This window comes from Brienomyrus brachyistius, chromosome 11 (assembly GCF_023856365.1).
Source record: "Brienomyrus brachyistius isolate T26 chromosome 11, BBRACH_0.4, whole genome shotgun sequence".
Classification (NCBI taxonomy): Eukaryota; Metazoa; Chordata; class Actinopteri; order Osteoglossiformes; family Mormyridae; genus Brienomyrus; species Brienomyrus brachyistius.
Genome location: NC_064543.1, coordinates 21,476,413 through 21,488,314, shown reverse-complemented (window position 1 = coordinate 21,488,314; position 11,902 = coordinate 21,476,413). Strand labels below are relative to the sequence as shown.

The following is an 11,902-nucleotide window of genomic DNA, read 5'->3' as shown; positions in this document are numbered from 1 at the left end:
GCACAACCTTCTGACCCACTGAGCCACACTGCCCCCCATCTTTTCTGAAAAGATTTAAGACATTGCAGGTACTAACGTGTGTCATGTGAAGGAACCAAAACAATGAGAGCGGGTCGCCTGTAGGGGGCGTCCACTCACCCGGTCGACCTTCATGATCTGAAACCTCTGCGAGATGTCAGCAGTGTTGGCGGGCAGACGGGAGCGGCCCGACACGAAGCGCATGAAGAGCACGCGCTCCTCATTGGAGAACTCCTCCAGGGTGTGCCAGAACCACTGCACCAGCTGGTGCTGCTCGTCCACTTCGCGGTAGCGTACCACCTTCTTCAGGACGTCCACGGAGATCTCGGGCATCCCGCACACCATCTGCTCCAGCTGTTTGGCTGTGAGCAGGGACAGCAGCGGCACGGGCACGATCCAGGACATGCCCTCACGCACCGCGGCCACCTGGACACACGCAGTCAGAACCGGAACTTAAATCCGCCACCTTTCATTAAGATACGACCCAACAAAAGCTTAAATGCAAAAAAAATAGCCATTTTAAATAATGAATCACAGACAGGGGAAACCCTCCTAGAGAGATGTATTAAATCACAATAATGTTCCGGGTTAAGACTCCCTGGCCATGGAAACCGAACCCAGATCCATACCTGGCGGTCCAGTTCATGGAGCCGGTACTCGATAGCGCGGTCCACATACTCCTTCCTGTTGGAGAAGGTGAGAGGGATGCTGTTTCCTCCAGGAATTATGGGAACCATTTTCCCATCTGCGCTCTGGCCCACGAAGGAGTCGAGAGGAATCATCTGCAAGGCGGAAATCCAGGTCAGCTGCCGAATACGCGGCCCCTGATGACAGACGGCGCGATGGCTAATCCATTCACAGAGAAGTGTGTCACGGACGTGCCTGCTGCTGCTTCTTGCTCATCGCAGTCATTATAAACGGTTAGCGGCATGAGCAACAGGAGAACAGTGCTGCCATTTTAAATCACAGAAGATGCATTGGGGATCATAGCGGAGGACGACAGTGTTTTCGTAAATAAGAGTCAAAATGAAGACTATCACAAGATAACACTGTTAATAGTTACCAGGTGGACTTTTTGCACTAAAGTAAAAGATAACGAAATCCAGAAAATCACAGAGGAACAGACAGTTCTCTCCCTTAGAAGTAAAAATAAAAAATCTGTCTTGCCATTTTCTTACCCAGGCACTAAATCCCTGTCTCATCGGCCTGGGAACGCTTCCAAGATCTGCTGCATCCGCACGGCTCGAATTACAGCCTCAATGGTGCATGATTGTGCAAAAGGGTGTTTATGCAACTGTTGGCCACTCTATTTTCCCATAAATGCATCTTCAAAGGCCAAGCACTATTGTGGAGGCAGAGAGAGCCAGGGCACATGCCGACCGGGGGGGGCGAGACGTGCCACTGAACCTCATTACCTCATGGAAATTTTCCTCAGTAATCCCGCTGTCTTCAATGTGAAGAATGCTGTTGAGGGTCTGGACGTAGAGAAGGTCAACCTCCTCCAGGTCCTCCAAAACCAGGGGGATACAGCAGAGCTGCTTCCACACCATGGGGGCCAAGTGCAGGTCTAAAGGCTTCTTGGTACGGATGGCCACCCCCATCAGGATGCCCAGAAACTTGAACTGCAGGAGATGCTCATCCAGGCAGGCTGAAGGGTTAAACAAGAACCTGGAAGAGAATAAGACGACCATGCAGTTGATGAAGTACTTCCCAAGCTACACAGCTGTCAGACTGCGATGTTTACTGAGAAGCACGGCAAGACAGGACATCAACAAGACTGTCACCAATCATTTACAAGAAGATGCTCGACCAACTTGCCCGTAGTTTATTGCACTACTTGTATAAATGCTATGGCGACACACCACTTTATCCAAGAATGACTTTGGACAGGAGGTGCAAGGTGCCAAATCTTTAGGTGCTCAGATTTTTATTTGGTCAATCTGAAGTCATGACTCTCCCTGGACTCTAACCCTGACGGGGTACAATGGGCCGTGAAACCACTCACCTGTCTCGGTTGTAGCCAACTTCAGCTGTGGCGTTTGGAGAGGGAATGAGAAGGTCGACAACACCAGTCTCCAGCTCCTTCATGTAAAGAAACAGGAAAGAATCTGAGAAAATGTCTTTTGTTTTTCACGCAAGATGGAGCAAGATGAAGCAGCGTGAAAACCTTCTGAACAAAAAGCGGGGAGGAGCTCGCGTGTTTGTTAGGGTTAGAGTGCAGGGCAGCCAGCCAGAGCCTTTCACGCCATCCCAACAGCGCCGCCCTACCTGGCACATCTCCGTGATGGTGTCATCGAACACCCCGCCGGCGTCGTCGGCCCCCTCCCCCACCAGCTTCACCTTCCAGGCACGGGAGGGCAGCCGCAGGTCCGAGGCGTTCAGCTTCACCACCTGCCTGGCGATCTGCACGAAGATGGGCTTGCACTTTCGGCCGCTGGAGGACGGGACAGAACAGGATGGGACGAGGGTCAGAAACGCGGTACGGCACGCGGAGGGGGGCGCGGCAGGAGACGGGGCGGCCACTGACCGCGTGGAGATCCTTTTGACGGTGATCTGCGGTCCGTAGTTCTTGCCCTGCACCATCGTCTTGCCGATGGAGCGCACCATGGGCAGTGTGTAAACGCGGGGCGCTAGCAGAGGCCGCAGCTGTCCCTGGACGAGGCCCCACGTGCCCACGTTGTAATGCGACGTGCAGCTCTGGAGCAGAACACCACAGCTCAGACCGGTGGCCTTTCCGAAGACGGAGGACACGCCTCCGCAGCTAATTCTAAAACTCAGGGAACTTACTTTTAAACCCACTGCTTAGTTATATTCCCCTCCCTCATACATTAGATTTGGCTTAGAGCCTGAATCAATGACTCGAGAGGCCAAACCGGCCCCTGAACCCACCCCGGCTCACCTGGTTGTTGGGACTGAGGTTCAGCAGCCTCCAAGAGGAGTACATGAGGTCCGAGAAATGGTAGAGGAGGCGGAGCCTGGCACGGACTACCTCCATGCTGACCTCCTTGAGGGCACTGTACTGAGGAGGCACTGCCACTGGAAGACCCAGCTGCAGAGGCACAGAGGATCCTGGGAAACGGTAGAGAGTCATTGCAGACCTCACCGGCATCTTAGCATCAAGTCAGGTAAGTAAATAATCAAAATCAGAATTCTTCTATTTGCAGGGTGCAAGGAACAGTCAAAAAGTACAAGGAACTTATTTTGGTGCAGGTGGTGGCGTGGAGAGAACAATTAAACATGCAATGAAGTACAAAAGGCTAGACACCCAGATGGCAGGGTGCAAAGTTAGTGCAAAAACCTTATAAAGTCAATAGGAGTACACATGATTTAATTCTTAAAAAAATAACTGAATTACTCTAAAAATAAAACAATGATACATATCAAGCTTATTTCACAAAGACTTCCTGTGGACCTGAGGTTTTGCTCAGAAATCCAGACCTTTGGCTGGACTGCACTTGAATTTTACTGCCATTGTAGTCACTGCTTTTTGAGCTACTGCCATCTGTCTGAAAATGGCTATAGCAGGAAGTATTTATAATGAGTCCCAGCTGAGGAAAAAGTCTTACGGGGGACGTCACGTGTGTGCGTGCGTGCGTGTGCGTGCACAACGGGGCCCTTTACCGGGAGCTCGAGGTGGGACGGGAGGAGCTGTCCAGGCCGCACTGTGGCAGCGACCGGCTGAGATCTGCTGGGTGTTCTTGCCCTGGAGCGTGGTCACCAGCGTGGGCTCCCGCACGTGGTTGGTGTGGCCGAGGCCCAGCTAAGTAGTAAACAAAGCGATGAATCAGTCCGCCTGGCCACTCCACACAGCAGGCGAACGCGCCGGGAGCTGCTGACTAGGCCGTACCGCAGCCGGTCTTTAAATATGCCATGAGATCAGCTGAGATCTAATCGGAGTGTGCCTGCGGTCTGAGCCGCTGACCCCATCGGGAACAGCGGGGCCAGCGGACAGAGATTTTGCAGTTTCCAAAGCTCCCTTCAAAAGGTCCGTTGGAACGACAAACTAGAGCACGTTTACAGCAGTTAATGCAGAACAGACCTCATTTAGAAGCTGAGGCAGCTTAGTTCGAGAACCACTCATTGCCATTAGCTCCCCGTGAGTGATTCATGGGCAAAGCAGGGATAATGGTATCATCTGTTATGAGAGACCTGGCACGCCTGTTAAATGAGGACCTGAGGACCTTTTTGTCATCAGGTACAAAAATAACCCCTTTCTCTGCGATGAGAAGGTGGCTCATTAGGGCAATGAAGCTTTTTACATTAGATGCCACCCTCATCATGGAGTCCTTCGGAGGAGAGGTTCCAAATGAACTCAACCCCCCCCCACACCGGCGTGAGACCCCACCTGGCCCTCGGAGTTGCTGCCCCAGCTGTACACCTCCCCCGTGGAGGACAGCGCCAGCGTGTGCTCCGCCCCCACAGCGATGTCGGAGATGAAGACCCCTGAGAGCGCGGGGACCAGCTGCGGCCGGTTGTGATTCCGTGCCCGGCCCTCAGGCAGCCCGATCAGGCGATCTGGAAGCAGCAGCGCTGTCAGGACACAAACACCAAAGACGGCCCCAAGCAGCGGCACCGGCGGCCTGCCGCCCTACCCTGTCCGAACGTGTAGACGTTGCCGTCCTTCGTCAGGGCGACGGAAAACTGGGTGCCGCAGGAGACTTTTTTAATCCCGATACCACAAAGGACGTCCACTTTCTGTAATCCGCAAGCGGGAGAGAGAGAGACAGAGAGAGCAGACAAGAACTAAACACAAGTCCATATTCATGTATTGTGACATTATCCAAGTGTCACATTAACCCACCTGGGGAGACGATTTTGCAGTTGAGTTTCCGAGACCCAGTTTCCCATAGTCTCCGTCTCCGAAGGCCCACACCATCATGCCGTCAGCAGAAATGGCCAGAGTGTGATTCAGACCACAGGCCACCTGAGGAATGCAGTACAGACCTCAACAACAGGGTCACGGCAAACAGGAACAGGCCGATGCGGAGAAACAGCACATCGGGGGTTACGGTGGAAGGTGCTCGCTTCTACCTGTCCCACTTGGTAGCCCTCTAGGGCCGTGACCCTTTCCGGAAGCTTCTTGTTGGACGTGTTCCCCAGGCCCAGGCGGCCGTAGTCGCCGTTGCCGAAAGAGAAAAGCTTGCCGTCTGCTGTCACTACTGCCGAATGCTTGAAACCACAGGACATCTGAAAGGTTTGAGGAAGCTAAATGTGACAGCAGCTATAAAGCAAACAAAGATGCTTAAGACCTGGGGAAGGTTATAGGCAGGTGCAGAAATATCAAGTCTGCAGTACATGTGCTTCTACAGCAGACTGTTCTGACAGAAGGGACCACATGAAGAAAGACAACCAACCAAAGGAAAGGACAGCGAAAGGAGGCGTGGCCGAGCCGCCTGACCTGCACCACCTCCTCGCCCTGCAATGCCTCGATCTGCCGTGGCCGGCGCTGGCGGTCGCTGTTGCCGTGGCCCAGCTTGCCGTAATCGCCGTCGCCCCAGCTGAAGACCTCGCCGCTTTCCGTCAGGGCCATGGAGTGGCCGTCGGAGCCACAGGACGTCACCAGCTGGGTCACCACAAAGCCTGAAACCGCCACACAGCACAGGGGCACAGTCAACACCACGTCACGCCTATACACGGGAAGCCAAAGTGAGCTCCGGGTCCATATCAACCCCGGATGAGCGGCAGTCATACTCGGCTTAAAGAACCCCAAACATCAGCGATGTTACCCAGGTAGAGGAAGCGTTTTCAAACTGCTAGCTGTGAGCTGGCGGGCGGGAGCCTCCTACCCTGCAGGGCCGAGATGACGGTGAGCACGTGCAGGTCGTCCGAGTTGCCCTGGCCCAGCCTACCATAGCTGCCCTCCCCGCAGGCCAGCACAGTGCCGTTAGCCTGGATCACGAAGGTGCAGTTCTGGCCACACACCACCTGCGGCGAGAGACAGCCGGCCCAGAGCGCCGGGGGGGGTGGGGGGGGGGGTGGGACAGCATGGATGAAGTGTCTGTCTAAGAATAGAAGCGGCCAGGCTGGTCACAGCCGCCGCTGCCATGAATAATGGAAGAAGTCTGGAGAAGCTCATTTCCCAAAAGTGATCATCATGCTAAAATATGGGCGGATGATGGCGGGATGGATGGAGCAGATGGCACGCATAATGAACGCGACGCCTCCCGAGCTTCTCGGCGGCCTCCATGCCTGCTTTCACGCCTTTGTGAGGGACTCGAAGGTCGTGCTCGCGTGGAGCTCCCACAGCCTCACCTGCTGGGCCTGCGAGAAGGAGGTGGCTGCCGACGGGAGCAGAATGTTCCTCCCGGCCTCGGCCAGCTGCCCGTGCCGTCCGGCCCCCCACAGGAACACGTCGCACTTCCCGCCCAGGTGCCAGTCCTGTCCCGAGAAACCCAACACGCGGCGTCAGGCCAGCCACGTGACGGGTCGGGCCTGGAGAACCCTCCGCACGGCGCACAGTTCCGTTCTTATGAGTTCCCTACCTCTGGTCTAGAGGTGGCCCAGCACATGATCTGCTCGTCCATCCCAGAGATCCATTTACTGTTGTCCTGTAAAAATGTATCCACACACACACTCAGTGATGTGCCCCGCCCCCTCACCATCAGCGGCGCCCCGCCCCCTCACCATCAGCGGCGCCCCGCCCCCTCACCATCAGCGGCGCCCCGCCCCCTCACCATCAGCGGCGCCCCGCCCCCTCACCATCAGCGGCGCCCCGCCCCCTCACCATCAGCGGCGCCCCGCCCCCTCACCATCAGCGGCGCCCCGCCCCCTCACCATCAGCAGCGCCCCGCCCCCTCACCATCAGCAGCGCCCCGCCCCCTCACCATCAGCAGCGCCCCGCCCCCTCACCATCAGCGGCGCCCCGCCCCCTCACCATCAGCGGCGCCCCGCCCCCTCACCATCAGCGGCGCCCCGCCCCCTCACCATCAGCAGCGCCCCGCCCCCTCACCATCAGCAGCGCCCCGCCCCCTCACCATCAGCAGCGCCCCGCCCCCTCACCATCAGCAGCGCCCCGCCCCCTCACCATCAGCAGCGCCCCGCCCCCTCACCATCAGCAGCGCCATCTCCTCCCTCGGCACCGGCTCCAGGTCAGGGACGGTGAACGAGTCCGGGAAGGCGCAACCACGGGCCAGCGCCTCGGCCGCCTTGACGGTGGTGGAGAAGCAGTCGAGCCAGGCCCACTCGCTGGCACTCCAGGCGCCCTGCTCCAGCGGGCAGTGGGACAAATGGGGGGGCACCGGAGGCCTGCACAGCAACTGGTCCAGGTGGAGGCCCACAGCCAAGGAGGCCAGGCACTGCATGTAGGGACTGTGCACCAGCTGCTCGCCGCACACCACCTGGGGCTGCCGGGGCGAGGAACGTCAAGGGGGGGGGGCATCATGGCTGCCGGTGTAGCCGCATATCTCTGCTCACCCATTTCCCAGTTTACCCCAACCATGGAGAGTTAAGCACATCCCCCTTTGAAATGTTTGAATGTAACTCTTAAATATGTGAAAACAGATTGTGCAGCCCTGATACACTGTCAGGGGAGAGGCCAGAGGTACCTTCTCATAGGCATATTGCTCCTGCAGCATGACGGGCAGCCTTTCCAGAAACGCTCGCATACAAGGAGCCATGTGGAGACCCGTGACCCCCTGCCTCTTCAGGGCCGTCCTGCACGTGGCCAAAACGTGGTTGGAGGACAGGAAGTCGGACGTGCAATTCACAACCAGGATGTCCTGTGGGGAAATGGGGAGCCGGATCAGCCTGGCAGCATCAACCCACGGCGATTCACAAGCTGGGAGTAGAGGCGTTTACCTTGGACCTGTTGGAGCACACGGCCACACCCACATCTGGGATCCACACGATGTTCTGGATGGCTCCGGAACCCGCCACCACGGTTTGTAGCACCGAGCCGTCCTGGTGAACGCGGCAACATCATTACTCACCCCCGTGAGAGAAATCCCCGGAAGAATGGAACCTGGGCTGTTATCTGGGCCAGACTTACCCGCAGAGACCAGATGTTCATGAGGCCGCCGGTGCCACCCGACACCAACGCCAGACCGTCTGGGCTAAAGGCCACAGTCCGCACAGAGGTGATGTGGCCCCGGAGCTGAAAGACGCACGTCACTCCGCCAGGCTTCCTGTAAGAGTGCTGCGGGGAAAACAAGGGCCTGAGCGATGTACGACTCCCCCTAGAGACGGCTGCGGCTCTCCAGCAGGGCACGAGGCCATGACACCCGTACCTTGGGCCTGCATTTCGGGTCCATTTCCAACCAGGCGTCGGATGGGCCGTGGCTGCGCTCGGAGAAGCTGCCGGCATCCTGAGGCAAAGTCCAGACACACACTAGGCCATTCTGACAGCATCTGAAATGAAAGGACCAGAAAGTCCTTCTAAAACAGGGGTCGCACTAGGGAAACATTCTGCTCGGTTTTCGGGTCACCTTCCTACCCCCGCCTCCCCCCAGGGACCCGCTCACACGACTCCCTCCGGGACTGAGGACACCTACGTAGCCAGCATGTTGAGTGCCTTGGGGCTCCGGCCTGGCAGGGGACACCAGGCGATGGCGTTGACCACAGAAGGGTGAGTCAGGGCCTGCAGGCAGCTCCAGGACCCCTGGGGGCCGACGGAGGCCCACACGTTGACGGTCTCCTCCCGGGCACAGGTGAGCAGCGCCTGCCCGCTGGGGGCCCACTTCATACACGTGATGGATTCCTGAAGCAAAAAGAGACTTGGTCATAGTCGTGTCGACGGGCTGGCAGAACACAGGCCCGGAAGGTTCTGCTCACCTTATGTGCGTCGATGACCACCACAGCTCCTTTCTCCAGTGGCTCTTTGGAGCCGATTAGAAGCTTTCCATCCGCATAGCCGACGGCGAATGGCCTGTCCTCGCTGTACCAGGCAATGTGCATGATGGCCACTGGAATAGAGAGAGCAACAGGCCCGGTTATAGGCGGGTCCCCTAGGCCGGGTCAGTGGGCGGAGGCGGGGCAGGCACTTGCCGTCCTTCCTGTAGCAGTGCTCCAGTTCCACCCTGCGCATGGTGGAGGCGTCAGCCACCTCGATCAGACCCAGCGAGCCATCTATGCGGCCCACCAGCAGCACCTCCTGTGGATCCCCGGGCCACGGGGACGGCGGCTCCTTCTCGGGCCAGGTCATGGCGGATACCCAGTGCGGCTGTACGTCCAGCAGGCCCTTCCCTCCTGCGGAAACAGGGATTGTCACTTTGCTCTGGAGGACATCGAGAAGAGCTCCCCCCCCCCTGCCGAAATCTGCCCGCTACATGCTACTCAGCGAGGCGAGTGCGAAGCAGGGCCCAAGAACAGCACAGATGGACCTGATCGTTTATAGGGGACGCCAAGTTCTAACTTGTGGAAGGGATTGTGCTTTATCGAGAACTTAAACTGTAGACTTCAGCCAAATGGGCATTTGAAATGACAAGATTTAGATTTAACTCCCTAATGACCTAATTAACAGACATGGAAAAAGGGCGATGCACAGCCAACAAGCTAGGGGCTGGCAGAGCGCCCCCCCGCGTCCTTGGACTTGTGAAGGGTTCATGATTGGCTCTCAGGAGTCTCAGCTAACTGAGGACGACCTATAGGACCCTGGCTTTATATCAAGCACTCCCCCGCACGCATGTGTGCTGTAAAGAAAGCAGCGGCCTTTCCTGCCATGACAAAACCAGGGCCGACAGCAATAGGCACGGGGCGCCATGTTGGCGGGCTGCAGTCGGGAATCCCGCAGCGCCTGCATCCATCCCACGTCTGGGACCGAGCGTCAGTCAAGCGGGGCATCATGATCGGACTCTGCGCAAGCACCGCCTACATGGGAAACTGCTGAATGCCAGCACCGGAGTGTGGGAGGGACGGGGGGGGTCACACTGACTGCGCAGTGAGAGGAGGCTGGGAGTGAGGAACAGAACCTGGGACTCTGCATCTATAGCTAAGGAAAAGCGTACACCTCGAACGGCACGCGCCTCAAACAAGCACGCGCCTCGAACAAGCACGCGCCTCGAACAAGCACGCGCCTCGAACAAGCACGCGCCTCGAACAGCACGCGCCTTAAACAGCACGCGCCTTAAACAGCACGCGCCTTAAACAGCACGCGCCTTAAACAGCACGCGCCTTAAACAGCACGCGCCTTAAACAGCACGCGCCTTAAACAGCACGCGCCTTAAACAGCACGCGCCTTAAACAGCACGCGCCTTAAACAGCACGCGCCTTGAATTCCACATGCCTCAAATGCCTTGTACTCTAAACGCGGGCTGCCTCAAACGCCCTACTCCTTAAACTCTGCATGCCTCAAACACCACACCCACAGCCTCAAACGCCCTACTCCTTAAACTCTGCATGCCTCAAACACCACACCCACAGCCTCAAACGCCCTACTCCTTAAACTCTGCGTGCCTCAAACACCACACCCACAGCCCAACTCCTTACCATTCACTTGCCAGATGTTCACCATCTTCTCCATAGCAGCAGCTAGGTATTTTCCAGTGACGCTCCAGGTGACAGAGGACAAGTTGGGGTCCCCCGGAGAGCCCAGGAGGCTGAGGCCTTCCTCTGAGGAGCTGTCCCTGAGCAGGGACAGACATACACCGCACTGTGAGTGCCGACATTTCACACAAGGCTGTTGTGTAAAAAAAGGACACCGAGAAACGCATTTCAACTGGGGAGGAGGGTCACTTTCCTTTGTAAAACACAGTGATACATGGAGTGCTGCTACCCAGAACACGACACTAGCATGTTGATGTACGTAGCGTGCAGAGAATTCATCAGCAGCCAGAACGGCAGCTTGTCAGGAACCGGAAGGAACATAAATATTTGGATTTGGGGGCTGACATAGCTTGTCTCTCCTCCAAAAACCTATAAGAAGCATGTTTAACTCTAAGCCCACTGGGTGACTGTCTCCCCTTCTTCCTAGATGGTGCAGCCAGCTGCAGTCTTTGTGCCAGTAGATACTACACTGTATTACTGCCATTAAAGTGATTTGTTTCTGGCACTAGGACACTCAAGCAGCTAGTCTGAAAAGAAGAAAAATTGTAAATCGCTCCTGCTTGTACAAGAGGGCAGCTCTGTGACTGATGATGCCAATTACACATTAAAATCCAAAGCCTTCTGCTGGAAGCCACTTATGGAAATTATGTCATCGTCGACTGCATAACACTTAACTCATAATACCGCGCTCATTTACAAACGCCGGAAGGACCTTCCGAAGGGGAAACCCTGTGACCGTAAAAGCCGACCCGCAGTGCGTACGGCCGCCACCCGGGCAGGCAGAGGGAGATGCTCACACTTTGTTGAAGATGCAGGTCTGCTGCAGGGCATACTGGCTTTTGGTCACGTTCCAGACCCGGACCGTCCCGTCAGTGCCGCTGGTGGCCAGCAAAGCTTTTTTACTGCACCAACCGCAAGTGATAACCTGTAAAGAAAAATACGAAGGAACTGACCCACATGAGAATACAGGGGGGGGGGGGGGGGGGGGGGGCGTCGACAGCGTCTCTGATGCTCCGTATCTCCTTGCTACGTTCCTGTTGGAAGCGAGCAGCTACTCAGGATGACGCAAACGCTCTCCCCACTCTGAAGAAAAAGCTAATAACTAACTTCGGCTACTTCAGCTGAAACCAAGTGGGATCTGCCTGCAGACAATGTGTAAAAATGTGGGACGTGACAGATGGACAGGGGGCAGGGGGGGGTGCAGTCTGCAGCTGATGCCGTGGGAGAGCGACCCTCATTACTGCTGAATGCTAATCGTGTCTCTTCAGACAGATGGATGGAGCGAGTACCCCCCCCCCCCCGCCCGCCAAGCAATGGGACAAGCCACATACACCAGACTACCAGCTTCCTGGCGAGACACCCGGCCGGGACAGCGCAAGCTTAAAGGCACGTGAAGGCTTGACGT

At 56.7% G+C, this 11,902-nt stretch overlaps 1 protein-coding gene across 7 annotated transcripts in view; it reads right to left on the bottom strand.

Annotated features, from left to right (window-relative positions):
* herc1 (HECT and RLD domain containing E3 ubiquitin protein ligase family member 1) overlaps positions 1 to 11,902 on the bottom strand; it is a 40,901-nt gene that overhangs the window by 819 nt on the left and 28,180 nt on the right. For all 7 annotated transcript variants that reach the window (XM_049031224.1, XM_049031226.1, XM_049031227.1 and 4 more), the window contains exons 52-77: positions 11,295 to 11,422; positions 10,441 to 10,577; positions 9,001 to 9,201; positions 8,788 to 8,918; positions 8,508 to 8,713; positions 8,244 to 8,364; positions 8,006 to 8,152; positions 7,816 to 7,917; positions 7,563 to 7,736; positions 7,068 to 7,361; positions 6,501 to 6,566; positions 6,271 to 6,396; positions 5,805 to 5,943; positions 5,417 to 5,598; positions 5,050 to 5,205; positions 4,820 to 4,942; positions 4,611 to 4,713; positions 4,364 to 4,533; positions 3,640 to 3,778; positions 2,918 to 3,087; positions 2,546 to 2,715; positions 2,287 to 2,452; positions 2,024 to 2,100; positions 1,434 to 1,686; positions 648 to 800; positions 139 to 444 (exon numbers count right to left, since the gene is read on the bottom strand). In XM_049031224.1, coding sequence (XP_048887181.1) covers positions 139 to 444; positions 648 to 800; positions 1,434 to 1,686; positions 2,024 to 2,100; positions 2,287 to 2,452; positions 2,546 to 2,715; positions 2,918 to 3,087; positions 3,640 to 3,778; positions 4,364 to 4,533; positions 4,611 to 4,713; positions 4,820 to 4,942; positions 5,050 to 5,205; positions 5,417 to 5,598; positions 5,805 to 5,943; positions 6,271 to 6,396; positions 6,501 to 6,566; positions 7,068 to 7,361; positions 7,563 to 7,736; positions 7,816 to 7,917; positions 8,006 to 8,152; positions 8,244 to 8,364; positions 8,508 to 8,713; positions 8,788 to 8,918; positions 9,001 to 9,201; positions 10,441 to 10,577; positions 11,295 to 11,422 — 4,140 coding nt within the window. The remainder of the gene's footprint in view (positions 1 to 138; positions 445 to 647; positions 801 to 1,433; positions 1,687 to 2,023; positions 2,101 to 2,286; positions 2,453 to 2,545; positions 2,716 to 2,917; positions 3,088 to 3,639; positions 3,779 to 4,363; positions 4,534 to 4,610; positions 4,714 to 4,819; positions 4,943 to 5,049; positions 5,206 to 5,416; positions 5,599 to 5,804; positions 5,944 to 6,270; positions 6,397 to 6,500; positions 6,567 to 7,067; positions 7,362 to 7,562; positions 7,737 to 7,815; positions 7,918 to 8,005; positions 8,153 to 8,243; positions 8,365 to 8,507; positions 8,714 to 8,787; positions 8,919 to 9,000; positions 9,202 to 10,440; positions 10,578 to 11,294; positions 11,423 to 11,902) is intronic.